The 26,684-nt window shown below is 48.9% G+C and overlaps 2 protein-coding genes across 7 annotated transcripts; both read left to right on the forward strand.

Moving 5' to 3' along the window:
• Positions 1-3,075: 3,075 nt before the first annotated feature.
• LOC127772036 (uncharacterized) lies at positions 3,076-10,159 on the forward strand. 6 transcript variants are annotated; one of them, XM_052298006.1, is made up of 16 exons: positions 3,136-3,281; positions 3,822-3,913; positions 3,993-5,568; positions 5,659-5,746; positions 5,818-5,957; positions 6,293-6,394; positions 6,479-6,538; positions 6,654-6,754; positions 6,841-6,922; positions 7,225-7,317; positions 7,391-7,455; positions 7,868-7,880; positions 7,968-8,048; positions 8,435-8,543; positions 8,658-8,829; positions 10,022-10,159. In XM_052298006.1, the coding sequence occupies exons 3-15, from the start codon at positions 5,527-5,529 to the stop codon at positions 8,777-8,779; spliced, it is 1,098 nt and encodes a 365-aa protein (XP_052153966.1). In that variant the 5' UTR covers positions 3,136-3,281; positions 3,822-3,913; positions 3,993-5,526; the 3' UTR covers positions 8,780-8,829; positions 10,022-10,159. The 6 variants fall into 6 exon arrangements, with proteins under 6 accessions (XP_052153963.1, XP_052153964.1, XP_052153966.1 ...); XM_052298008.1 differs by having other exon boundaries at positions 5,503-5,568; XM_052298003.1 differs by lacking the exon at positions 3,822-3,913 and having other exon boundaries at positions 3,076-3,281; positions 5,503-5,568.
• A 2,239-nt stretch (positions 10,160-12,398) lies between these two features.
• On the forward strand, positions 12,399-14,102 carry LOC127772035 (7-deoxyloganetin glucosyltransferase-like). Its single transcript, XM_052298002.1, has 2 exons — positions 12,399-12,988; positions 13,057-14,102. The coding sequence occupies exons 1-2, from the start codon at positions 12,469-12,471 to the stop codon at positions 14,010-14,012; spliced, it is 1,476 nt and encodes a 491-aa protein (XP_052153962.1). The 5' UTR covers positions 12,399-12,468; the 3' UTR covers positions 14,013-14,102.
• Positions 14,103-26,684: the final 12,582 nt, after the last annotated feature.

Here is a 26,684-nt window from a genome sequence, read left to right on the forward strand (position 1 = left end):
GGGATCTCGGGTGGGTCTCGGCGCCACGCTGACTGTTGAACGAGGTTAGGCGGAGCCGCGGAGGCGGCACCGCGTCGTGTCGTGCAAAATGGGTTTGGCCATCGCCCATCGGTAAATCGGGATGAAGCTTCTCCTGCTGGCTGACTAGCTGCTGTGTCAACAACACCACGTCGTGAACCGGTGAATCGCTGGATCCCCAATTGTTTTTTTCTCCCCGTCCAACTCGTTGCGTTCACAGTTCACTGAAGAGTTACCGGTGAGGCAGATATTACTACTACTGGATTATTACTGCTGTCACTTGTGTAATAAGTTGGAAACATTGGCAGTGAAGCTCTGGATGTTTTGAGTTGAAACTTGTAAGTTGAAAGGCTGCATTCCACGAGAGGGGGGAACAACCGATCAGAGCCACATGATGACATGGAGCTCGGTTTTTGCTGAAGAGTAAACAGGCGAGTCATTACGCTCTTCTAGGTGTGGAATCAGTGGCGCAGAGGCGAGCGTCAACGATGATGAACTGATGGCTCTCGACCGTGCTCCCGAACAACCGTGGGGAAAAAGAAAGGCTCCCATCGGTTGCCATTTTAACTAAAATGGCTTATTTGACTTATTAGAAAATTAAAATTAATTTATAAGTAAAACTTTTGTAGATTTGTTCGTAGCGACTTAAAAGCCAAAATTAACAAAAATTACGTTAAAAACATTTCAAAATCAACTTCAAAATTAAGTTCAAAAATTCAAATTTTGGCTTATTCTTTGGCTGTTTAGGCCAAACGATGGGGCTGAAAACAGCGCGCAGATGCCCTCGTTAGTGATGAATATCAAATCATAATTAAATCGACATGTCATAATGTCCCTGATTATCGATGCGTAACCGCGGTTAACTCACTTGTCCTTGCCTTTTTTTACATGTTCCCATCCAGACAGTGGCGACGATGCACCGTTGAAAAAAACATGTGTGCATACAGAATTCAGATCTGCGACAGCATAACACCGAGCGATGCAGTATTCCCCATGTTGATGAGTAAAACTGCATATATTTACAACGGTTATGTTTGCTGATGAGGTTAAGTTGACCAATGATGCGAGAAAAACAAAACATATTTTCTCACCCATAGGCCTACAGTTATAGGGATTTCTGTTAGAAATAACTAATCAGATAAACACAACTCGATCACCAGTGGAATTCAATCCAGAGTATATCATAGCTAGCCAAAGCCCAAAGTTATACAGCCTCATCGTTTGACATATTTTCTGAATATGCCAAACGGCATATTTGCAAACGAAAATCAATTTGTAAATAAAACTTTTATATATGTGTTCTTACTGATATAAAAACAAAGGCTGAAAAATAAACTTCGATGAAAAAACCCCAAAATCAGCTCTAAATTTAACGTTGAAAATTTAATTTTTGGCTGATAATTATATGAATATGCCAAACGATGAGGCCTATAGTATCAGACAAGTTGCTTCACTAACGTACTTTCGATTTCGATCGATATTTGTGGGCCTGCCAATAGCATATGACAATGTTGAAAGACGAACAACAGATAGTACTCCCACAGCCTCTAATATCCCATCATCCCAGAAAAACTCAGGAAAAATTCGTGTAGCAGACAAGAAGAAAAACACCAGAGCAGTGATCAACAACAGGCAACACCTGACACGGGAGCGGATGATAGCAGTCAGCCATGCTGCCCCGCTGAAAGAAATCTCCCAGAATGGTCAGCTCGACATGCAGACGTGCAGTACGCCACAGTGTCCGTGCCCAATTTGACACCGTCCAAACTCCGAGCCTAATTTTAGCTCGTCCAGTAGCGGCGCCCAGTATATATGGAAACGACGAACCGGCAATCAGGCGATGTGTTCCAGACTCCCAGTGTGCTTCAGCATAAACAGGTACGGTCACACACAGAGCCAGGCAGCCTGTAGACTTGTAGTTGTAGCTGGGCAATTGGCAGCATCTCGTCGTCTCTCTCACGCCCATGGCGTGGTCTTCCAGGCGTTGGAAGAACTCGTCTGATGATCGTCTCCCCCACAAGGCCCCAACCGGACGTCAGGACTCGCGGGACTCAGGACCGAAATGGTCTTGTCACACGCATCGTGTGCTCTCATTCAGCTCTGCCTCTGCTGAGTCGCTGACCCTTTCTGTGGATTTATATGCACCTAGGGTGTGTTTTTCGTGCCGAAATTGGAAGTTTGATTGAAATTAAAATGATATGACGGAAAAGTTAAATAAAGAATAAGGCTGTGTTCGAGAGGAGGGGTTGGGCCCGGCACGTAAAACGGAGCACACATTATTGCATGATTAATTAAATATTAGCTATTTTTGTTAAAAAAATAGATTAATTTGATTTTTTAAGCAACTTTCGTATAGAAACTTTTTTTTAAAAAAAACACATTGTTTAGTAGTTTGAAAAGCGCGCACACGGAAAATGAGGGAGATGGGTTGGGAATTTGAAGGTAAGAACACAGCCTAAAAGTAGAAATAACTAACTTGACTATCTTCCATTTCAAACAAAAGAAAAACACTGAGGACTCCGGCTCGGTTCATAGGATTTCCAAATCAAAAGAATAGAAAAAGTAAAGAATTAGAATGTCACACACACTTCATTTCTTAGGAATCTTTTCAAGAGGTCTCACCTCATTCTAAGAATCCTACAGAGTAGCTTTCCTCATAAAATTGGTAGGATACATATAGGAAAAAGTCTTAAGGATTCGATTATTACAATAATCCTAACAAAATTCTCCAAACCGAATGAGCCTAACTGGACAATCTCTGTCTGATGCAACCATGCAGTTTGCAGTCTAAAGTAGAAGTAGAAGTGCTGAACAGTTTCCAGACTTGCAGTAATTTCTTATGGATCTGCAAGTTCTTTTTCCCTGGAGGCCTATCGAGCCGTCTGTAAACTGGCCCTGGGCTTATCTGATGAACACACCCAGAAGCCGGTGAAGTCTAGGCCTTAGCCCAATATCTTGGGTCGACTAACCGAATTTGAAGCCCATCTCCGCAAATCTCACGCGGCATCAAATCCAGCCTTCTGCCCGTTTTCAGTGAACTGAATCCGCTCGCGAAAATCCGAGACGCTGCATCAAACGAAACGAAGCGAGAAGCCGAGAAGGGGAGAGAGGGGGGAGCAATGGAGGCGCTGCTGAAGCTGGAGAAGGTGCAGAGGGTGCTCTCCCTGATGGGTTCGCGTGGCCTCTCCGGCTCCGGCTCCGACTCCGGCGCCAGCGACGGCGGCGGCGGCGACCGATTCCTCGCCCACTTCCTCCTCTTCCTGGTAAGTCGCGTTTCCCGGGTCCCCCGCTCCTTTCTCCAATAGCCGCGGATTCCATCAGTTCGGGGGTGATTGCGCTTGTGCGGCGGGCTCCGGCGAGCTCGAATCCTCGAACTGCCTGTTCCACGCGTGCGTAGGGGTGCTCGTTTGGGGCTCCGATAGCACGATGATGAGATGGCTTCTTAAGAGGATTTCGGTTGGCCGAGGGTTTATGCGCGGATGGCATTTCATCTGCGTCCTGGACTCCTGCTCGTTTTGAAGGTTTGGTTTGTTGGGGAGGGGAGTAGGTAGGCGTTTGAGCATGCGTGGTGGAGTGAGAGGATTTTTACTTGGGGAAGTGTGAGACGTGTGCCCCGAGTTTCATTGTGTAAGACGCCGGGAGTTTGTGCAATTGCGTGTGACTCGCGGCCAATCTGATGAGATGGTGCACGCTGATGCGCGATCATGTAGTGCTTGTGAATGTGAAGCATTCTGCTTACACGTGCTCACTGTGTCTGATGATTTCTCACTGACAACATATGTGCTGCTGGCCTGCTGTTCTAGATTTGGACTTCCAATATATGAGGATCTATCACCTCTGGTTGGATTGCAACCAGGGGCGGACGCAGGATAAAAATTGACTGGGGGCATCTGTGGTATGTAAATTATCTAACTTAACTTTATAACTTATATATAGCAAGTTAGAAAACCCTAGTAAATTCACCTATTTTGCAGATCCTACATAAAAATGACTATGACATATTACATTTCTCCAAGGAAGCTTGTCTGAATCAGTACTTCAGTAGGTTGAGGGGCTTGAGGCATTGCAAAATTTTGTCTAGTTATTGGTTTTGATGCATTTGCACTAGATTCCTTCCATTAGTGTTCATTATTGCTGTTGTTTTTTTATTACAAATATATGTCATTATCTTTTCCTACCAAATCATTGATGAGATGTTGCATTATGATATTAGTGCTACCACAAACTAGAGGAGTACGGCTCAAAATTTTGAAAGACAAAATTGCTAATGTAAACATAAAACATACCGTGGCTACTTACCAAGGGCAACTAGAGAGGGTTTCAGGCTGCAGGTGCACCGGGTGAGGCTTGCCGACATGGCCGCATGGGCTGTGGCCATAGCCCATAGAGATTGTCCACGACTTGCGGCGTGACGCGATTGGCACGGAGATGCGTTGTTGGGCAGATAGCGATGGAAGGACGCCGACATCCCGCCATCCGTGGCTCTCGTGAAGCCTCCAGGCGGTGGTCGCGACGGCCTCCTTCGGCGCTGGCACTTGCAGGCTGTGGGAAACGGCGAACTGCGGGAAGCACCAGATTTTGATGGCCTCAATCGCTCCGGTAATTACGATTTGTAGATTGGGATCCAGGGAAGGGGAGCGGACGGTTCGAGTCCTCAACACTGTCCTCACCGCACGCACAGAGATTGCAAAGGAAGGAAAACCAGAAGAGTGGGGGCCTTCTTGTCAGGTGCAGTGGGGGCCTATTGGTAATATGATTAGGGGTATGTGTAATATATGTAAAATTTGAGTGGGGTCCAGGGCCCCCACTGCTAATACGCTAAATCCGTCCCTGATTGCAACCTCCCAATAAGTCCTTCAGAAGAGGAAAAAAAAAGATCTACAACCTGGGAAAGCACAACTCTTCATTATTTTTCTAAAACACCAACTGAAAACTAAATTTCCACATATGCTGGTTTGCCAGGCTTATGTTAATCAAATTATGTTGAAAATAATCCATTGAGAAAAGTTGAAACACTAGCATGAATTCTTATTATGATTACTAGCAGAATGCCTGTACCTTGTTACGGGATTAAAAACATAATCTTATTGCATTGCTCTAGAATTATTACTTCCCGTTCAATAATAATAGGATTATTAACAACAGAGTCTTATTACATTGGTCTAATCCCTTATAGAATTATGATGCACTCAGGAGGCTGAAGCCCCAAATGGCCTAATGGGAGCACTTGGATTGACCTGTGGGCTCCGCTTGCCAGTGGTGGTGGCAGACTCATGTCCACCACTACTGGCTTCTTTTAAGATTGTATAGATAATATCATCTCAGTTGGTTTGCCTCTTCTTTTCCCCATTGCTATGCTGAATTGCCTGAATTCAATGCCTCTTGCTGGCATATCAGATGCCCCTACTTTTTGACTAAGTGCATTTGGAATTATGCTTGTAAAGTATGATTTAAGGACAATCCTCATCTTTTTCGGGTTCACAGGTGCAACCGTTTGATTCACTTAGCATGGAGAAGAAAGCTCTATTGGTCTCTGACCTGTTAAGAAAGGTAATTTTGGTGCGCTATTGCTCTACTTTTGATTTTTCTTACTTGAAAATGTTTTCTATGCTGCATTTATAATTGAGTTCTGTTTATAAGGTCAATGTTGATACTCTTGAAGAAGTGCGCCACCTTGGCAGCATAGAATGTACTAGTGGTGAAGGAAGGATCATTCCTGCTTCAACTTGTGAGTTAATCTAGCAAATATCTTGTCAAATGGGATTGTATTCCATAGAGATGACGCCCCTTGAAATGCAGCTGATCAAGATATATCTTTGGGAGATCCACTACAGCCAAATAAGAAGTTGAAGTTGCATGCCGAGAAACTAACTGTTCAGGAGGCACCTATGGTTGGGTTTCATGCAATGAGGAGAGCTAATTCTACGATTGAAGATTTTGTGCGTACTGTTCGGTACCTCTAACAACCTTAATTGTCATCAGCTTTCTGTAAAACTATGTGCTAGTACTTCTCTATTACTTTTATGAAAGCTGTCATGGGTTCGCTTGTGCCACAAAATGATATAACTCACTTAGTGACCTAAGTTCATCTTTGAACAAGATAACTTAACATGGAGTATGTCTTGCCATTTCTTGAACCACCTTTCAATGTGATGTTATAGATTTTCATTGTTCTCTTGCAAGCATATTTTCATTCTTTTGTTTTATTGTGGATTTCTTTTAGATATTTTTCTTACAACTATGAGTCGTTGACAATATTTACTTGAAATGACAGTGCAGGTCATATTTCATGTTTCATGGTTTAGATGTCAACAAAGCACAATCTATTTTCAAGTTTCTTCCTGTTCTTTGTTTCACCGAAAGCTACATATACCAGGTTTTTGCTCAAATGCTCACTTTTTTGTCCTTGACGGCTTATGTTTTTTTTTTCTCTGATCAAATTCAGCCTTTCTTGTTGCAGTTAGATGATTTAAATGAATATAACTTGCAGATGGTCCCAGGTAACGATGCTTCCTTAACAGTAAGTCTTGGTCATTTGACTTGATTATCCTGTGAGATGTGGGGTACAATCTATGTTGATTATTGGATGATAGTTTGTACATTGACTTTCTAATACACTAGTGTCACTGATGCAGGTGTTGGAAAGGGAAAACAGAACTTCCAATGAAGCGTCCTTGACTGGCATGCTCAATGTCCTTGACGATCTTCTTCAACGCCAGGGGCTAATGACAGATCAGTTGGGTACTCTTCTATACACCTGTAAATATTTAGAAAATCCACCATATTTTATTGAGTGGTCTCCTTATTTTTCTCTGTTTTTAGATTGCGAAATGAACTAAAGTCTGGCATTCAGTATTGGTCTCTAGAGAGAAAGCTTTGCCAAGCATTGTCGAGAAATGACAAGGTACTTAGAGCCATCTCTTGGATCATCTGTTCATTTATCAGGGCATCAACAGTTATATGACAAAGCATCAAAGTATACCACTGAATATTGAAAAAGCAGAGACTAGACTAAGCAAGACTGTCTCTCAGGAGAATTGGTATTTGAGCCTAGCAGTTCGCACACTATATTGTAAAGGAACTGATGAGCAAAAAAGTTTGAAACATGCATTTTTCATTCCCCTTTTTTGTTGAAATACAATGCCTTTGATAACGTTTTCCCCTGTTCTGCCAGACTTAAATACAATGCTTATTTTTTCTCTGTAGATATCAATTGAAGATGTGATGGAAGCAATCCATCTGAAATCGTTTGATTACCGAGTTCTTAATCTGCTGATGTATCGTCTAACTGGTCAGCAGGTACATATGGCTTTGACTACCAAATCCTGCTCGTGTTTGTCTAGTTAAACTCTTTATCTTTTTATGTTTGTAGGTTAATGAAGTGCATATGGAGTTCTTGTCAATTTCAGAGTTTTTAGTGGAGATATCTGATGATCTGTAAGTGTGCTCTAAATATTAATCTTGCATGCATAACTGAATTGGTACTGCATCTACGTAGAATAGTGCAAACTGTTTAGTTTGAAGAAATCCTCTACATGTGATCTGCTGGAGGTAATGCTCAAGGAAAACAGTGACGGGTGTAGAGTATATGGAAGTAGAACTTTAAGGCAGAAATCTGCAAGAGCTGCATTATCCTGACAAGGATGTGTGATATATTCAACTTTAAACAGAAGTTTGTTATGAATGAAGTTTTGGTTTGACTGACTTTCATGGTGAAACCTAATTGGTAAATGATATAAGAAAAACAGAAACCACCTTTAAAATATTGAAGGTGTGGGTGCATTTCAGAATTTACAGCATAAACATTAAGCAGTTGTTGCACTATTGACATGTTATAATTATCTTGCAGGTATGATTATGAGGTGAGGTTTTGCTAAAGCCTAGTTGATATTGTCAATGTACCAATGCATGTATAACTGTTATTTAAATAGTTTAAATTTCTGATGCAGGATGATGTGATGAACAATACTTTTAACATCCTCCGTATGTTTGCTGCAATTTATGGACCTTCAGAGGCACCAAAGATGTTGGTGAGTAACAATTTATCCGTCTTCGACCTAATGGCACTTTTTTATTTTGACAATACTAGTGCCGTGTTCCTAATGTTTCTAATTCATTAAATATGGTTCTTGTTCGTAAAATTGTGAGTATCTAATTGCAAGAAACTTGCAGTCAATGTACTGATCTTCTTATCTATGAAATAATAAATAGTAAGTATTGATCTTGTTTAAACTAAAACTATTCAACCATGTAACATTGAGAGTATTGCCATTGATCACCGCCAGTTTACAGAAATTTGTCAATTATGCCAATGAGTTAAAAATATCTAGTTCCCATATTGTTGGTTTACAAGTTATTATACATAACTTTTTTTTTACTTTGTGATGGTAATTCTTTCATTGAATGGCTGCTACAGGCCAAGTGCATAGGTGAAGCTGAGGAGAAATATGAGAGATTCTCTAAGAAATTGGATCCTACCCTCTCAGGAAGTTATTGGAGAAGATGCGAGGAAGCTACAAAGGAAGGTGTGTCTTTTCCACCCATTTTGAACACAATAATTAGTCTCTTCATCTTTATTTTGGGTGATATTCTTTTATTGATGGAGTGCTAAAGCAACCATGCTTGTTATCATCTTGCAGGTGGAAAAATGTCAGGCCATGCATATGGCACATGGAATATCCCTCCTTTGATAAGAGATGAAGAATTTTTCCGCCTTGAAAGATCAAACAAACGCGACGCCTCTGCTATAACCATCACATGACATTTAATCCCCTGAGCATGTTCATACAAAAGCGCCACAGATATTGCTAGGTAAGTATCTTACACATCCTGTGTGTGCTTAAGCTCTGTCCATTATCTGTAACCTTATATGAGGTGCCATGGGGTTTGCCCATCTAGTATACTTCACTAAAGAAAAAATCATACTAGGATTTTGTGTATCTCTAGCCTCACAAGCTGAGCTCAATTTCCATCGTGAGAGTTATTGCTTTTTGCTAGCTGTTTCTGTGGTTCGAATTCACTCAGGCTCAATCAAGTCAAAATTTGCTGGATTATTTGTGGCCCAAACTCCAGTGACTCATTTCAGTTCCTGCAAATTAGTAAGTTGTGAAAATGTGGGAGTGTTCTGTGGTTACTGTGCAACCATATAGATATATTAGATGATAAGAAAATAGTTTCTTGAGCTGGTCAATATGACTGTCACACAACTTATGTTGCTCCCTAGGACTAAGCGCTAACAAACACTTTGACATGTTTCTGGACCTGTGGATGCCACACGCCAGATACATTATTCTCTCTTTTTCTTTAACTAGTTACATGTCTGTACATTGCAACGGGATCACAAGATTTTTTTGGGGTGTTTTTTTTTTTTTGGGAGGAGGAGCAGTTTTTTTGAGGAGAGGTTTTTTATAAGGAGAGGGAACAGTTTTTTTAGTGAGGAAGGAGAATGACTGTGCTTTCAAAGTAGTTAAGAAACAATTTTTCTTCATGTTACACATCAGTATGCTAAGCATTCAACAGTTCTTTTTTTTTTTCATTTTACACATTATTAGTATGTTAGCATTAGAATATAATATATGCAGACCCTATATGACAACGTCTTTTTGGCACATGTTAGTGTTTTGCCACCTTCCGTCATGCCACAATTTGTGGATTGCGATAAGATCACGAAATATCTTCTAGATAGCTGACAAGATCTATTTGGCACATGTTGTGTTTAATCATCTTCATGCCATTATTATGCTGTTACAATCATGACATCTATTTGGTTCGCAGAACTAATCCTCATAATTCCCCTTAAATAGATTTCCTTTTATACATGGGAGATATATAGCATCTGTATGTCTCAGATGAACTATCTATCAAGCTAGCACATTGCTTGTTCTTTTCTATTATAATGATCATATACCCTTAATACTTGGAGGATACTCTATAGAGAATTGAGCTAAGGTAAACGTTCTTAGGAGTGGGAATTTTATTCTGTTCTCCTTTGTTTATTACGCAGATTTATCGAACCTTCGTGTGTTACTAAAGCCAGCGAGTTGGATAAGAAAAGAGGAGTCAGCGAACATTGGTAGCATAGCTCTATCTGGGTGTAGTCCAATACTAATCGTTGCTCAATGCATTCTAAAATTTCCTGTCATTTTCACGAGATTTTTCTGTTGGTTTTCCTTTTAGTACTTATGTCATCGGCTTGAATGATTAATTGCTGTGGTAACTGCAACAGGAGCATTGCAAAAATCAAGAAAATAATGTATCTCCCAAAAGTTTAAAAAATTCCCCACCGTAAAAATCTTGATGAAATTCTAGAACTTATGTCGAGAAATTTTGATTTCTGGAGTTTCAACTTCTACAAGGGCATAATGGTTGTTTGGGGACAATATTAAAGGAGAGAGATGCAATAATGGAGTAGTGGCAAGAAAGATATGCATCTTTTAGATGGCAGAAGCGATAATATGGTTGCAATCCTATGTCTGTCTGTTAAGGCATTTATGTGACACTGCCATAAACTTATCTTGATTGTGAACTCAAAACTGGAAGTCAATTGTGTGTTCCTTACACATCACTTCTAGAGAATGACACATTGTGATTTGATATCTTGTTTCGATGACATCTCTTCCTCCAGGGTTGCTCTGTATTGTTTGTTATATCTGATCTACATCTGCCGTTGGTTGCTTTACAAAACTTCCCATGCATGATCTTGTTATTTGTAATTAATTTCTGCAAGCCTTATTCTTTATGGACTGATATATGCTGATGCATTAAGTTCCACGTGCAGATCACATGGAAAAGGACAAGCTAATTAGTAGCTTTTTTGGCTGAATACTAGATATATGTGCTAAATCTGGGAAGGTTTTTAGACATTGTCACCTCATTTTACTGGATGATACAGGTTTTTGTTGAGGCGTGGATAATTGATTTATGTGCTTATTCGGTCTCTCCTGCCTTCTATGCTTTTCCAATTATCAGTTTACCACTAAATCTCATATATTTTCAATGAAGTTTTCGCAGTTATTCTCGAAAATTGAAGTTGTTAGTGGTTACTACATGCTTGAATGTTCATGCTTCGACTTTTCATGCCAATCTAAGCTGCTAATACATGGTTATACCTAGTACTTATTGTGCACAATCTTTTCTAGGTTGTGTTTAGTTCCACGCTAAAATTGGAAGTTTGAAGAAATTGGAACGATGTGATGGAAAAGTTGGAAGTTTGTGTGTATAAAAAAGTTCGATGTGACGGAAAAGTTGAAGGTTTGTTGAAAAAAGTTGGAATCTAAATAGGGCCTTAGTTGATACTTCGCTAACCACTGTTGATTATATAATTTCTGTATGCTCCACGAGGTGCCCATGATTGAGACGCTTCACAGCTCAAACCTGGGATAGGTGTTCTGTTGATCTCCAGTATATATTCATCTAACATGTGCATGTGCTCGAGCGCAGCTAGTGAATAAAAATCTGCAACGCGGATGCCGTGCAAAGTAATATATCGTTTCTGTTGGTAAAGATTGAGGGAGTTCAGGGTTGCTCCCTAGTCTCGTTCGTGCAACTGTTGTCACAAGTAATCAAGTATCCCAGCAATTGCAGTTTTTTTTTCCCTCCTACTGGCCAGTGACACACTGACACTCACGTATCAGAGTACGATTCGAAGAATTGACCTAGTGCTGCTTCATGTTATTATATGCTGAAATTGTGGGCGCCAACGGGATAGTAACTTCTAAATTCTTACATGATTTTTTCCCCAAATGATGCAGAAGAAAAAGGGTTCACCGTGTTAGCCAGGTGGATAGATCATGGATCCATATGGCTAAAAGGATCTTTGAAGGTACATGTTCCCTGCATGTAGAAAACTTGGCACTTTGCTCCACTGAACGAAGTGCTTATATTACTAGTGCCCCCGGCCCTCCCTCTTTTTTTTTCCTGGAAATTATTGGTCGGTAGTCGGTACTAATTTGTGTTAGTCCATATAGTAACAAATGTTATCAAACAAAGAAAATAAGTAGCATTACATGTTTATGCAACAGTCAATGGTACAGACGCAGAGATGCCTGACTGGGGAGGTCATCCCAGTCCGGTGCCTCGTGCTGTCCCATTCAGAGTTCTTTCCATGTCCATCCACTCATCCAGTAGATGCGTACTGTTTTTGGCTAATTATACAATTCCTATCAAAGAGTTAAAGCAATCAGTGACACGATAACTAGTCGCAGTATATTATCAAGATACTTTACCATAGCCATCTTTGTAGTGATTGGGCATTTGGGCACCAGCGTTCCTTGCGAGATGGCGACAGCGCGAAAAGCGCAAGCAATGATAGACAGAGTAGTAGGACCTAGATCTATAAATACCAGCTTTCCAACCATCACTTATTCACTTGCCCTCCTCACTGAAAACAGTAAACAGGACACGGTTCAGTGACCACACGAGGTTCACGAGTACAGTGACGCATACAGAGACATGGGCTCCATCGCGGCCGACGGCGACAAGCCGCACGCCGTGTGCATGCCGTTCCCGGCGCAGGGGCACGTCACGCCCATGCTGAAGCTCGCCAAGATCCTCCACCACCGTGGCTTCCACATCACCTTCGTCAACACCGAGTTCAACCACCGCCGCCTCCTCCGCTCCCGCGGCGCCGCCGCGCTGGACGGCCTCCCGGGGTTCCGTTTCGCCGCCATCTCGGACGGCCTCCCGCCGTCCGACGCCGACGCGACGCAGGACGTGCCCCCGCTCTGCCGCTCCACCAGGGAGACGTGCCTCCCTCACTTCAGCCGCCTCCTCGCCGACCTCAACGCCAACGCCTCCCCCGAGTCCCCGCCCGTCACGTGCGTCGTCGCCGACGACGTCATGAGCTTCGCCGTCGACGCCGCCAGGGAGTTCCGCGTGCCGTGCGCGCTCTTCTGGACGGCCAGCGTCTGCGGCTACATGGGCTACCGCTACTACCGTTCCTTCCTCGAGAAGGGCATCTTCCCGCTCAAAGGTAAACCCTGAGCTTTTACGAGAAGAAAATCGGTTTCCATTCATGGGTGGACACACGCATGCATGCAGAGGAGCAGCTGACGAACGGGTTCTTGGACGCGCCGGTGGACTGGACGCCGGGGATGAGCAAGCACCTGCGGCTCAAGGACTTCCCGTCGTTCTTCCGCGCGACGGACCCCGACGAGTACATGTTCCACTTCGCGCTCCACGTGACGGAGCGGCTGGCGGAGGCGGACGCCGCCGTGCTCAACACCTTCGACGAGCTCGAGCCGGAGGCGCTCGACGCGATGCGCGCGATGCTGCCGCCGTCGGTGTCCATCCACACCATCGGCCCGCTCGGGTTCCTCGCCGAGCAGGTCGTTCCCAAGGGGAGCCCCCTCGACGCGCTGGGCTCCAACCTGTGGAAGGAGGACGACTCCTGCTTCGGCTGGCTCGACGGCAAGCCGCCCCGGTCGGTGGTGTTCGTTAACTACGGCAGCGTCACGGTGATGACGAACGAGGAGCTGGTTGAGTTCGCGTGGGGGCTCGCCAACAGCGGCCACGACTTCCTGTGGATCGTCCGCCCCGACCTCATCCACGGCGATGCCGCCGTGCTGCCGCCGGAGTTCATGGAGTCCGTCGGGGGGCGCGGCATGCTGGCGAGCTGGTGCCCGCAGGAGGCGGTGCTGCGGCACGAGGCGGTGGGCGTGTTCCTGACGCACTCCGGCTGGAACTCGACGGTGGAGAGCCTCTGCGGCGGGGTGCCGATGCTGTGCTGGCCGTTCTTCGCGGAGCAGCAGACCAACCGCCGGTACAGCTGCACCGAGTGGGGCGTCGCCATGGAGATCGACGACGACGTGCGGCGCGACGCGGTGGAGGCCAAGATACTGGAGGCGATGGGAGGAGACAAGGGCCGGGAGATGCGCCGCCGGGCGGGCGAGTGGAAGGAGACCGGCCTCCGCGCGACGCGCCCCGGCGGCCGCGCGCACGCCAGCCTCGACGCGCTGGTCGCCGACGTCCTCCTCTCCGGTGGCAAGGCTCGGTAGGACAACGTGCACTAGTGCCGCCTGTTGCATGCTACTCCCTCCGTTCCATAATATAATATAATATAAGAGATTTTGAGTTTTTACTTGTAACGTTTGACCATTTGTCTTATTCAGAATTTTTTTTAAAATTATTATTTAATTTAGGAAAAAGTACAAATTACCCTCTGAACTATCGCAGTCGTCTGAATTACCCCCCGAACCACAACATCAGCTATTCTTCACCTCCAACTATGTAAACCGGACAAATTACCCCCCTCGACCCAATCCGCAGTGGTTTTGGTCCACGTGGCGTACGCGTGGCAGTCCACGACCCAATCCGCAGTGGTTTTGGTCCACGTGGCGTACGCGTGGCAGTCCAGTCAGCACTCTATTTATAAAAAAAAAAATATGGGACCCACCTGTCATCTCCTCATCCTCTCTTCCTCTCTCCTCTCTCTCTCACTCTTCCTCTCTCTCACGCGCCGTGCGGGGGACGACGAGGATGGAGCACACGGCGGCGGCTCCTCTCGGTGGCGTGCGCGTGGGGAGGACGAGGGCGGCGGGACGGCCGGCATCAAGGCCCCCTCCGCCCCGCCGCTCCGACGGCGCCTCCACCTCCACCGCTGGCCAGCTCGTGGGGGGATGAGGAGGACGACGACAAGGATGGAGCACACGGCGGCTACGCCTCTCGGCGGCGTGTGCGCAGGGAGGACGAGGGCGGCGGGACGGCCGGCGTCGAGGCCCCCTCCGCCGCGCCGCTCCGACGGTGCCCCCACCTCCACCGCTGGCCAACTCGTGGGGGGATGAGGAGGACGACGACAAGGATGGAATGCACGGCGGCGGCGCCTCTCGGCGGCGTGCGCGCGGGGAGGACGAGGGCGGCGGGACGGCCGGCGTCGAGGCCTCGGCCTCCGCGCCCGCCCACCTCCGGCCTCCGCCCCCGCAACGCCCGTAGCCATCCCCACTGCCGGCCGCCCGTCGGCGTCCGCTCCTCGCCCGCCCGCAACCCGCCGCCGCCTCCGCGCCCGCCTGCCGGCGTCGGCGTCGGCTCCTCGGTCCTCGCCCGCCCGCCTCCGGCTTCCGCCACCGCAACGCCCGCAGCCATCCCCGCCGCCGGCCGCTCGTCGGCGTCCGCTCCTCGCCCGCCCGCAGCCCGCCGCCGCCTCCGCGCCCGCCCGCCACCACCGCGTCCTCCCCGGCGCTCCGCCACCGCCCGCACACCGCCGCCGCGTCCTTCCCCGCACGACGCGTTTGAGAGAGAGAGAGTGAGAGTGAGAGAGAGAAGAGGGAGAAAGAGAGGATGAGGAGATGACAGGTGGGTCCCACATTTTTTAATAAATAGAGTGCTGACTGGACTGCCACGCGTACGTCACGTGGATCAAAACCACCGCGGATTGGGTTGAGGAGGATAATTTGTCCAGTTTGCATAGTTGGGGGGTGAAGAATACCCGGTTTTGTGGTTCGGGGGATAATTCAGACGACCGCGATAGTTCGGGGGGGGGGGGTAATTCGTACTTTTTCCTTTATTGTATTTGTGACTTACTTTATTATCTACAGTACTTTAAACATAATTTTTTATTTTTTATATTTGCAAAATTTTCTTGAATAAGACGAGTGGCTAAACGTTGTAAATAAAAACTCAAAATCCCTTATACTGTGGGGTGGAGGGAGTACTAGTAATTGTGTTACGTGTTGTTCGTGTGCTAGGTTAGGCACTCTTCAAATAGGAATCCATTTTCTAACTGGCTTTCGTGCTTTGGTGAGTCGTCCGAGATCCTTTCGGCTGTGTTTCGGTACCTGCATAAATCACCGATCAACGGTGTATTGTTAAGTGATCAACAAGTTCATGATGAAAAAAACCGACAGTAATAGTGGCATCGGTATCAAAGTGAAAGAAACATCGATAACACTAAGTCACAATATTTGTTAACGATATTTAAGCCAAAACTTTACATTCTCTATAAATTGCTCACGGGTATCATCACCACTAAACTGTCATAATTATAATGTATTAGCATACCAATGAATTTTGATCGTCCAGGTTACCGACCAGTCGTTTTTTTTAGCTTACCTATGTTAGTTGTCATCTTGTTACATCATATACGTCTCTCTATTTCTATTCAAAAGAGATAATAGAATGTACTCCAATTTTACTTTCATCCTAAACATTTATTGCAATTATATATCCCACTTTATAACTGGCTTTATATATAGGCACAAACTCTAGCAATTTATATGTTCAGTGCAACAAATTAATTAGGAAATATGGGGGGTGCAGTGGCAACAATCCGGAAGTTCCTACGTACAATAGCGACCTACGGTGATAGCAGCTTCTTGCGGTTTCGTTGCTTGTTTTCCACTTGCATCAGTTGTCACATGTCTCTTTTGGAATTAAACCCCAAGAGATTTTTGGATGAGCTGTGGTCATATAAGAGAATCTCGATTTGCATGATGAACGTTCCACACCACTTGTTGGCGGTGAGCCGGTGAGAAACGGGTCTTGGTGATGCTTCGGTAGAAGCATGCATGCGTGCGAGATAATCGGTTGGATTGCGGTGGTGGCGACTGGCGAGCACAGATAGATTTGCTAAAACCTTTCTGAAATGTATTTTCAGATAGCTAATCCCTCCGTATTTTATTGTATGACGCCGTTGACTTTTTAATCAATGTTTGATCATTTGTTTTATTCAAAATTTTTGTGTAAATATAAAAATATTTATATCATGCTTAAAGAACATTTGATGTTAAATCAAGTCACGGTAAAATAAATGATAATAACATAAATTTTTAAATAAAACGAATGGTCAAACGTTGGTTAAAAAGTCAACAGCGTCATACATTAAAATACGGAGGGAATACTTTTTTTCCCGTATTATCCTTATTGGCTTGACACAGGGCAATATCGTCTAAATATATATTGTGCTGAAGAGTAGACAAGTGGTCATTTGGAGTAAATTGCATACGGCGGATCTACGACTATGATGTATGCGAGTTTGGACTAAAAAACAAAGTATTCGATGCAACTTATCTAAGAAGGATTGTTTTCATGCCAGGCTCGACTAGATCATGAAACATCCGAAGCACCGGAATGCCCCCATCCACTAGCTTTATCGGATTATTAGCCCTTTGAAATGGATGACTAGACAGATTGTGGAAGATTGATTATAGGGTGAAATATATTATATATTATATAGCTAACAATAGCTTAAATCAAGTTGTTTAATTAACACTGATGTAAAAAAGTTTTTGGCAAAATTATTCTTTTGGAAGTGTGGCACAGATAATCATCACATAATACACGCTTTCCAGACTGCTAAAGGTAAATTTTGTAATATATAAAAAAACTTTCTATATAGTTTTTTTCTAAAAAACAATCAAATAAAGCTAATTTTAAATTTATAACCTTATATATTTAATTAATCATATGTTAATAATTTGTCTCGTTTCACATGCATGTGCTTGGCAGTGGCAGAGCCGGGAGGAGCAGAGGAAGGCCTGGCCTCCCCCAACAAATTGCAAATTTCCAAGTACATCTAGTTAATCACAAGATCAAGTAAGCATTAATGCTAGCTGCCCTGAGTCTTTGGGCCTTTGTCTCAAAGGCCATTGGTTGTGGAAATTTATGCTAGCTGCCTAGTACATATGGATGAGTGTGGAACACTGGAACAATCAAGTTTGATGGCTCCAATCATGAATTTGATTACTTAAGTCCTAACTGTCTTGTTATACATAGTTCACTGTGAAAAATCTTCACATTGCTAAATGATTGGCTTAAACATGATTAGTTTGTATTGTTAAATTGTCAAAATATAGGGTATATATTAATATAAAATTACTACTGTTAAATTGTTAAATTATCATATTACTACAACAATTAAGTATTATTATTACTCAACAAGTCGGCCCCCTCACATGTTAAAATTCTAGCTTAGCTAATCCGAGACGCTGAACTGAAAGCTACCTAACAAGTCTACTTGTTCAGTGCATTCAGCGTATGTAACCGAGCAGTCATCTCACTTGAAAACGAAATTGTTGGTAGTTCATAATTAATGAGAGACATGAGACGTGGTCAGCACAACTTTTCGATAGAGATATGAATAAATGATGCTAATAAAAATTTGTATCAGTAAGCCTGATAGCAATACGAACAAATGACACTACGAAAAAGTTGTATCATATCGAATCCTCATAGTGGTACATAGGCCCCCTTTGTTTCATCTTCAATTTAGTAGAAAAAATATTCGTGCGTTACAACGGGTTAAAGGAATTTTAATCTTACATATTACTTAATTCCCTAGGATATTCTACTCTAGAAAGGAAGCTCAAGGTTGACGAAAAGGAGCTGACCATTATTTGCTCTATGAAAATAAGAGCCCTGCTATGATTTTTGCATGCATGCACAACCTATACGTATGAGTGCATTTATAACAACCAATTAGACAGTTAAGTCTTTCTTATTATGAAAATAGATGGATAATAGAAATACAAATTTTATGTGAAAATCCTGATGGGAAAAAAAACATGTGCGTCGACCGGCAAATATCAGTATAGAGGAGTTAGATACAAACGTAAGAGATACATTGGGTTGCCGCACCGTTTCCGTGCAGCATAAAAGAGATATATAAAGGAAAATCTAGGAGTCCTAATATGCAAACGCTCAAAGTCCTATTAGGAAACTAATCCTGTAATACAAAGTCTTATTATGTAACTAACCTAAATATATTGTATGCTGAAATTCGGATAACATATTTAACAATCTTTGTCGGAGATATGGGCCCGGGGGTATGTGAGGTGAGGGGAATCTACCTTCCCATCCTGCCACGTGTCCCTACAGCCTGGTCCTATCCCCGCATTCCGCGAATCGCAGGAGCGGCCAGGATGGCGAGAGGCCTTGGGGTGCCACGTCATGCCCCTCGGGCCCTTGCGCCGCTTTGCCCCGAGGCCCTCGCCTAGCCGCCATTTGGCGGGGGGAGCAAGCGAGGAGGGGGTCCAGGCTGAACCCCCTTTAATGCGCGCAGCCCCCCAACTGCCCCCTGTCGCATTTAATGCAGTGGGGCAGACGTGCGGCGTGCCCGTCTGGCGTGTGATGGTTAAGAATGACCGGTCTGTGACCGGCCTGACGCCGGTCACGTCTGACTGGACGGACAACCGTGCTCCCACGTCGCATCTGCTACCGGCGGAGTGGAGGTAGGTATGACCCGTCCCATCGGAGGGTCATTCGGAGGGCGGCCACCACAAGTCTTTACCCATTAATGAGGGAATGACAGGGCTGTCCCCCGTGTCAGGCGAGGGACGACGCTGGGCCCCACTCAAGGACAAGTTGTGGTTTAGCTTCCAGGCGAAGGCACGGGTCAAGTTCCGGTCAAGGTAGGGTGGGTCCCCACCCGAGAGAAGAGTAGGTAGAGGCGGTGCATATGATATCCCCTTGAGGTATAAAAGGAGGACCTTGCCCACTAAGAGAGGGAGACGAACAGAAAACCTGAGCTGAAGAAGGAGGGAACTAAGAGTGTTTTCCCGAGTTTAGGAACCCTTGTAACTCTCAGTATAAGTCCCATACAGGAGTAGGGTATTACGCTTCATAGCGGCCCGAACCTGTATAACTTGGCTGTGTGCGAGCTAGCTAGGGGCCTTGGATACGGATACACGATTTCCAGAGGTAAGCTTCTTCCCCCGGCCGAACTCACAAAAGGGGGGTCTCACGATCTCCCGCTAGAGAGGATCACTCCTCGACAGCTGGCGCGCCAGGTAGGGGGAGGTCGTGCGCTTTAAAGAGAAGTCGTTTCCTTCCGCCCCAAGTTTCCCTCGGCCCTCGACAATCATAGTCGAGGTCCTGGAGGAGGAGGTGGTGGTGTACACCCCCACTCCGTCTGGGAGTGAGGATGCTAGCGAGAGCCGCGGCCCTCGTCACCGCCGCCACAACTCTCCAACTCCTCCCCGCCGCGATCCCTCGCGGAGGGAGGACCCCACCCGGTCAGGTGGTTCGGCCCTCTCCCCGCCCCCGGGCGGAGGGAGGCCACAACGCGTCGGGGCACGGCGCCGCCTCACTTATGGTGACTGCGGCTCGCCCCGAGGCGCGCTTCAGGCGGCGGGTGCCCTTCTGCAGCATCCCCCCGTGAACCCGGAGCCGGAGAACCCTATCCAGCGCTAGTTGGATGACGTGGCCAACTTGGTCACCACTGCCCAGCGGCAGCTGGCCACGGGCGGCCGACCCGCCATCACCGGTACGTCGCGTACTTCCATTACCCTCTCCTCGTCAGCAAGGAGGAGGGCCCGTCGATCAGCTACAGCCTCAAGGCGGTCCACGGCTCCAACATCGTCGGGGGCCTCGGGAAGTCGGAGGTGTCATGATGGCCTCTACGGGGAGCAGGACGCTCGAATCAATATCGAGCGACGCCGGGACGAGCGCCGAGCTGCCCGCATGGGGGAAGGCGCCTCCTCGTCTAGAGTGCCGTGCTCCTCCTCACGAGGTGGCCCTCCCCCCACGCTCACCCCTGGAGGGACTGGTTGCAGGGCCTTCGTGGCGAGTCTCCGGAATGTCTGGTGGCCCCTGAAGATTCGCCCCAATCTCACGGAGAAGTATGATGGCAGCATCAATCCCTCCGAGTACCTCCCGATCTACACCACGATCATCTTGGCGGCGGGGGGGCGACGACCGGGTCATGGCGAATTATTTCCCCATGGCTCTCAAGGGTCAGGCGCGCGGCTGGTTGATGACCCAGCCCCCCGACTCCATCCACTCCTAGGAGGACCTGTGCCAGCAGTTCGTCACGAACTTCCAGGGCACATACCCTCGCCCAGGAGAAGAGGCGGACCTGCACGCTGTGCAGCGGAAGGACGACGAGTCCCTCCGCTCGTACATATAGCGCTTCTGCCAGGTCGGCAACACTATTCCATGCATTCCGGCCCACGCGGTCGTTTATGCGTTTCAGAATGGCGTGCAGCATAACCGCATGCTGGAGAAGATTGTCTCCAAGGAGCCCAAGACCACCGCCGAGCTCTTCGAGCTGGCGGACAAGGTGGCTCGGAAGGAGGAGACATGGGCCTGGAATTCCCTCGGCACTAGCGCGGCGGCTGCGGCTACCCCCGAGTCTGTCCCCCGCTCTAAGCGGTGAGATAGGAGGGGCAAAAGGAAATCGGCCTGCTCCGATGACGAGGGCCATGTCCTTGCGGCTGATGGGCCCTCACGGGCCCCGTGCAAGGGAAAGGCCACCGGCGACAAGCCGAGCTCCACTGCTCCATCCGGCGAGGGCCGGTCGGCAGACAAGTGGTGCTCGGTGCACAACACTTATCGGCACAATCTCGCTGACTACCGCTCGGTCAAGAATTTGGCCGAGCGGTTCCGGAAGGCCGATGAGGAGAAGCGGCAGGGTCGACGAGAGGGCAAAGCCCCCGCAACCCCAGCCGATGACCGGCAAGGGGAGGCCATGAAGAAGGCCCCCGCCGATGATGACGATAACAGCGAGGATCTAGAGTTCCAGATACCTCAGGGAACCGTCACCACGCTCGATGGGGGAGGGGGGCTTGCGCTCACACCTCCCGCCGAGGCGTCAAGGCCATGAGACGAGAGCTTCTGGCCGCCGTCCCAACCCACGAAGCGGTTCAGAAGGCGCGCTGGTCGGAGGTGAAGCTCACCTTTGACCAGAGCGACCATCCGACAGTGCTCGCTCGAGGAGGGAAGTTGGCCCTCGTGGTCTCCCCGACCATTCACAACGTCAGGATGAAGCGCGTCCTGGTTGACGGGGGGGGGGGGGGAGCCTCAGCATCATCTCCCTAGCCGCCTTCGACGCGCTCAAGGCCCCGGGGATGAAGCTCCAGCCATCGCTGTCGATCATCGGCGTAACTCCGGGACACACGTGGCCCCTCGGCCACGTCGAGCTCCCGGTAACCTTCGGCGACTCCACCAACTTCCATACCGAGCGGATCGACTTCGATGTGGCGGACCTCAATCTGCCCTACAACGCGGTCCTGGGCAGACCTGCGTTGGTGAAATTCATGGCGGCCACCTACTACGCCTATCTCCAGATGAAGATGCCGGGCCCTAGCGGCCCCATCACCGTCTTTGGCGATGTCAAAGTCGCCCTCACCTGCGCGGAGCAGCGCGCCTACAACCTGGCGGTGGCCACGGAGCCACAGGCCCTGGAGGCCTCCGCGTCCCGCGCCTCCAAGAAGCGCCTCACCTCGGCTGACAAGGTGCCCGTCAAGGAAATCCCCCTTGGCGATGATTCGTCCAAGACCGCGAAAATTGGCGGGACCCTGGACGCCAAATAGGAAAGCGCGCTCGTCTCCTTCCTCCGGGCAAACTTCGATGTCTTCGCATGGAACCCTTGGACATGCCCGGGGTCCCCAAGGAGGTGATCGAGCATCGCCTCACCGTGTGGCCGGATGCACGACCCGTCCGGCAAAAAGTGCGGCGTCAAGCCCCGGAGCGGCAGGCCTTCATCCGAGAGGAGGTGGCGCGGCTCCTGGAGGCTGGCTTCATCCGCGAGGTTATCCATCCGGAGTGGCTGGCAAACCCGGTGGTCGTCCCGAAGGCCAACGGCAAGCTCCGGATGTGCATCGACTACACGGACCTCAACAAGGCATGCCCTAAAGATCCCTTCCCTTTACCACGCATAGATCAGATAGTCGACTCCACTGCGGGGTGCGACCTTTTGTGTTTTCTAGATGCCTACTCTTTGTATCACCAGATCCGCATGGCTAGGGAAGATGAGGAAAAAAATGCCTTCATTACTCCTGTGGGCACCTTTTGTTATACAACTATGCCTTTTGGGTTAAAGAATGCAGGCCCTACTTTTCAGCGTATGACTCGTATTACTTTGAGTAATCAGATAGGGCATAATGTAGAGGCATACGTCGATGACCTGGTGGTAAAGACGCGCCACCAGGACATGTTGTTGCAGGATTTGGCCAAGACTTTTGACAGTCTTAGGTCCACCCGCGTGAAACTGAACCCCGACAAGTGTGTGTTCGGTGTGCCGGCGGGCAAACTCCTCGGTTTTCTAGTCTCCTCCCGAGGCATAGAAGCTAATCCCGAGAAAATACGCGCAATAGAGAGGATGTGCCCCCCAGCAAGCTTTGGGATGTGCAGTGCGTCATTGGATGCATGGCCGTCCTAAGTCGATTTATATCGAGGCTGGGAGAGAGGGCGTTGCCCCTATTCAAGCTCCTCAAGCGCTCCGGGCCGTTTGTGTGGACGGAGGAAGCGGAGCAAGCTCTCAATCAGCTAAAAGCTTACCTCACCTCCCCCCATCTTGGTAGCCCCAGGGCCGGAGGAACCGTTGCTGCTCTACTTAGCCGCGACCCCCCATGCGGTGAGTGCCGCCCTAGTAGTCGAGCGCGACGAGAGCGGACCGGAGGCCCCCTTAACTCGCGATGGCCCTTCGTCCTTCGAAGGACCGGTGCCCGAAGCCCCCAACCCCTGGGAGGACCCCGAGGCCCCCGTGGGAAGATGGGAGGCTTTGGCGAGTGGTCTCGAGGCCCATGGTCCTAACATGACTCGAGACCCCCCCAGGGGCCCTGAGCAAGGGCACCCTAGATCATCTGCCCTTGACAACACGGACCGGCCCCACCGAAAGGTGCAGCGTCCCGTCTACTTTGTCAGCGAGGCACTCCGAGACGTGAAGACCCGATACCCACAGGCCCAGAAGGTGCTTTATGCAATCTTAATGGCCTCAAGGAAATTGCGCCACTACTTCCAAGCGCATCGGGTCTCCGTAGTGACATCCTACCCTCTCGGCCAAATCTTCCACAACCGAGAGGGTACTGGTCGGGTCGTAAAGTGGGCCATCGAGCTTGCTGAGTTCGACCTGCACTTCGAACCACGGCACGCGATCAAAAGCCAGATCCTGGCTGACTTCATCACAGAGTGGACCCCAGTGGACGACCCTGTTCCGTCCAACGTTCCCTCCCTCCCCGGAGATGGAGAGGACCCAAACGCCGACATTCGCGGCGGGCACTGGGTTATGCATTTCGACGGCTCCCTCAACCTTCAAGGTGCAGGTGCCGGAGTCACGCTGATTTCGCTAAGCGGGGATGCCCTCAAATACATCGTTCGGCTCGACTTCCGAGCCACGAACAACATGGCGGAATAAGGACTCCTCGCGGGGTTGAGGGCGGCGGCCGGAATGGGCATCCGCCGTCTCCTGGTCCTAGGCGACTCCCAGCTGGTTGTGAATTGAAAGAGTACCAGTGCATCGACCCACAAATGGACGCATACGTCCGCGAAGTGCGGCACATGGAACGTCACTTCGACGGACTCGAGCTTCGACACGTGCCCCGACGCGACAACACAGTCGCTGATGAGTTGTCGCGTGTCGTGTCGGCACGAGCCCCACCCCCCCGGGGACCTTCGAGGAAGGACTCGCGCAGCTGTCGGCGCGACCGAACCCCCTGAGGGACCCCAACACCACGCCCTCCGCCCCGACCCCCCTCGTCAGGTCGTTTGGATGACTGACATCCGGGCGTATCTCGACAAAAATACTCTTCCTGAGGATCCCGCAGAAGCTGAGAAGCTCGCGCGCATCTCCAAGCGGTACGTGCTCGTAGAAGGGACCCTCTACCGGCGTGCCGCTAACGGGATACTCTTGAAGTGTGTTTCTCGGGAGTAAGGCATCGAGCTCATAGCCGACACCCATCAGGGTGAGTGCGGGGCCCATTCGGCCTCACGCACTTTGGTCGGTAAAGCCTTCCGACAAGGTTTTTACTGGCCGACTGTATTGCAAGATGCCCAAGAATGGGTCCGGCGGTGCAAGGCATGCCAGTTCCACGCCAAGCAAGCCCACTAGCCGGCCCAAGACTTGCAGGTCATACCACTCTCTTGGCCTTTCGCGGTCTGGGGGCTTGACATCCTTGGACCATTCAAAGCGGCTCGAGGCGGGTATCAGCACCTGTACGTCGCCATCGACAAGTTCACTAAGTGGCCCGAAGCTTACCCGGTCGTCAAGATCGACAAGCATTCTGCCCTCAAGTTCATCAGGGGCATCACGTCCCGGTTCAGAGTGCCCAACCGTATCATTACAGATAACGGCACCCAGTTCACCAGTGAGCTGTTCGGCGACTATTGCGACGACATGGGCATCAAATTGTGTTTTGCCTCGCCCGCCCACCCCAAGAGCAATGGCCAAGTCGAGCGAGCCAACACCGAAATCCTCAAAGGCTTCAAGACCAAGACGTACAACGTCCTGAAGAAACACGGGGATTCGTGGCTCAAGGAGTTGCCTGCTGTGTTGTGGGCAAATCGGACCACTCCAAGTCGCGCCACGGGGGAAACGCCCTTTTTCCTGGTGTATGGCGTCGTGGCGGTCCTACCTTCGGAGCTTTCCCTGGGATCGCCTCGTGTCGCGCTGTACGATGAGGCCAGCCAGGATGATCTTTGCCACGACGACCTCGACTATCTTGAAGAGCGGAGAAGGCGCGCGGCCCTACGTGCGGCTACCAACAAAGTCTACGGTGCTACCATCAGCGCCACGTCCGCGCCCAGTCTCTACAAGTTGGCGACCTCGTCCTACGCCACGTGCAGTCGCGTCTGGGGCTAAGCAAGCTCTCGCCAATGTGGGAAGGGCCATACAAAGTGATCGGCGTTCCCCGGCCAGGCTCTGTTCGGCTAACCATGGAGGATGGCACGGAGTTGCCTAACCCCTGGAATATCGAACACCTCCGTCGCTTCTATCCATAGCGTCACGATTTTTGGCTTTCCAGGAGCTCGGGCCAACCCCCGCACAACCCCTCGGCTTGTGCGGGCTTGGCTGGGGGCTACCACTGTGAATTACTTTGTATCTTTTTCCCTTTCCAAGCAATAAACTTTTTCCACCTAAAGTGGATGCCGTTACGCGCCCTTTTTCTCACTCTTTCCTCTGGCTCGTCCTGGTTCAAAGGACAATTCGCGCTTACTCCGAACCCTAAGTGGCTTTGGGTGACTTGAAAACCGCCGAAAGGGAGCCTTAACGCGGGCCGCGCCCCGGGTTGCGCCGAACCCCGCGGGCTCGGAAGGGCCTACACATGGCCATCCCCGACCCCCGGTCGTCGTAGCCTCGGTCTGGCTAGTCCCGCTGGGCGGCTCCCTCGGGGCGACGGTCTTGCCCCTCACCACTTAGGTACCACGGACCGAGCCCGAGGGGGGATGGGGTAAAAATGGCATTTCGATCATTGGGAAGTTAATTATATAGTTTTGCTCTTGTTTTTTCTTCTTTCCATACCGCAGGCATTCAATGGAGAAATCAAAGGGGTAGAAAGTGCGAAGGGGAAGCTTTATTTACAGACAAGACGGCACGATGGCCTAAAGACAAGAAGTGTCCGCTGCAGGCACACAACAAAAGGAAATTAAAAGTGGGGATAATCACGGAGTGCCCGGGCCCCCGAGGCCGGCGCCGCTGACCACGTCGTCCCAGTCCTCGCTGCCGACGTCGTCACCACCGTCTCCGCTCCCGCTCTCCTCGTCCGAAGCAAGCCCGAAGGTGAATCGAGGGGCCGACCCCTCGAAGTTAGAGACGATCGCGTCGGCCGCCTCCCGGACTTGCTCCCGAGCCTTCGCCTCGGTTCCTGGGGGGAAATCCTCGAGTGCGCGCCATGGGACGAAGTCGGGGTTGCGGGCTTGGTGGCTCGCGAGGACCAATTCCACCGCGGCCCGCGCCAAGGAAGCCGACGACGATTTTACGGTCTCGTCGACCTCCTCCTCCAGCCTCTGCAGATCCGCCG

Source organism: Oryza glaberrima, chromosome 4, assembly GCF_000147395.1.
Source record: "Oryza glaberrima chromosome 4, OglaRS2, whole genome shotgun sequence".
NCBI lineage: Eukaryota > Viridiplantae > Streptophyta > Magnoliopsida > Poales > Poaceae > Oryza > Oryza glaberrima.

Excerpts from the sequence above, each read along its gene's own strand:
- LOC127772036 (XM_052298003.1), top strand. The coding sequence starts at position 3,138 with ATGGAGGCGCTGCTGAAGCTGGAGAAGGTGCAGAGGGTGCTCTCCCTG. Across the intron at positions 6,923-7,224 it reads CATTGTCGAGAAATGACAAG|ATATCAATTGAAGATGTGAT; the intron begins GTACTTAGAGCC and ends TTTTCTCTGTAG. Across the intron at positions 8,049-8,434 it reads CAGAGGCACCAAAGATGTTG|GCCAAGTGCATAGGTGAAGC; the intron begins GTGAGTAACAAT and ends TGGCTGCTACAG.
- LOC127772035 (XM_052298002.1), top strand. The coding sequence starts at position 12,469 with ATGGGCTCCATCGCGGCCGACGGCGACAAGCCGCACGCCGTGTGCATG. Across the intron at positions 12,989-13,056 it reads GGGCATCTTCCCGCTCAAAG|AGGAGCAGCTGACGAACGGG; the intron begins GTAAACCCTGAG and ends GCATGCATGCAG.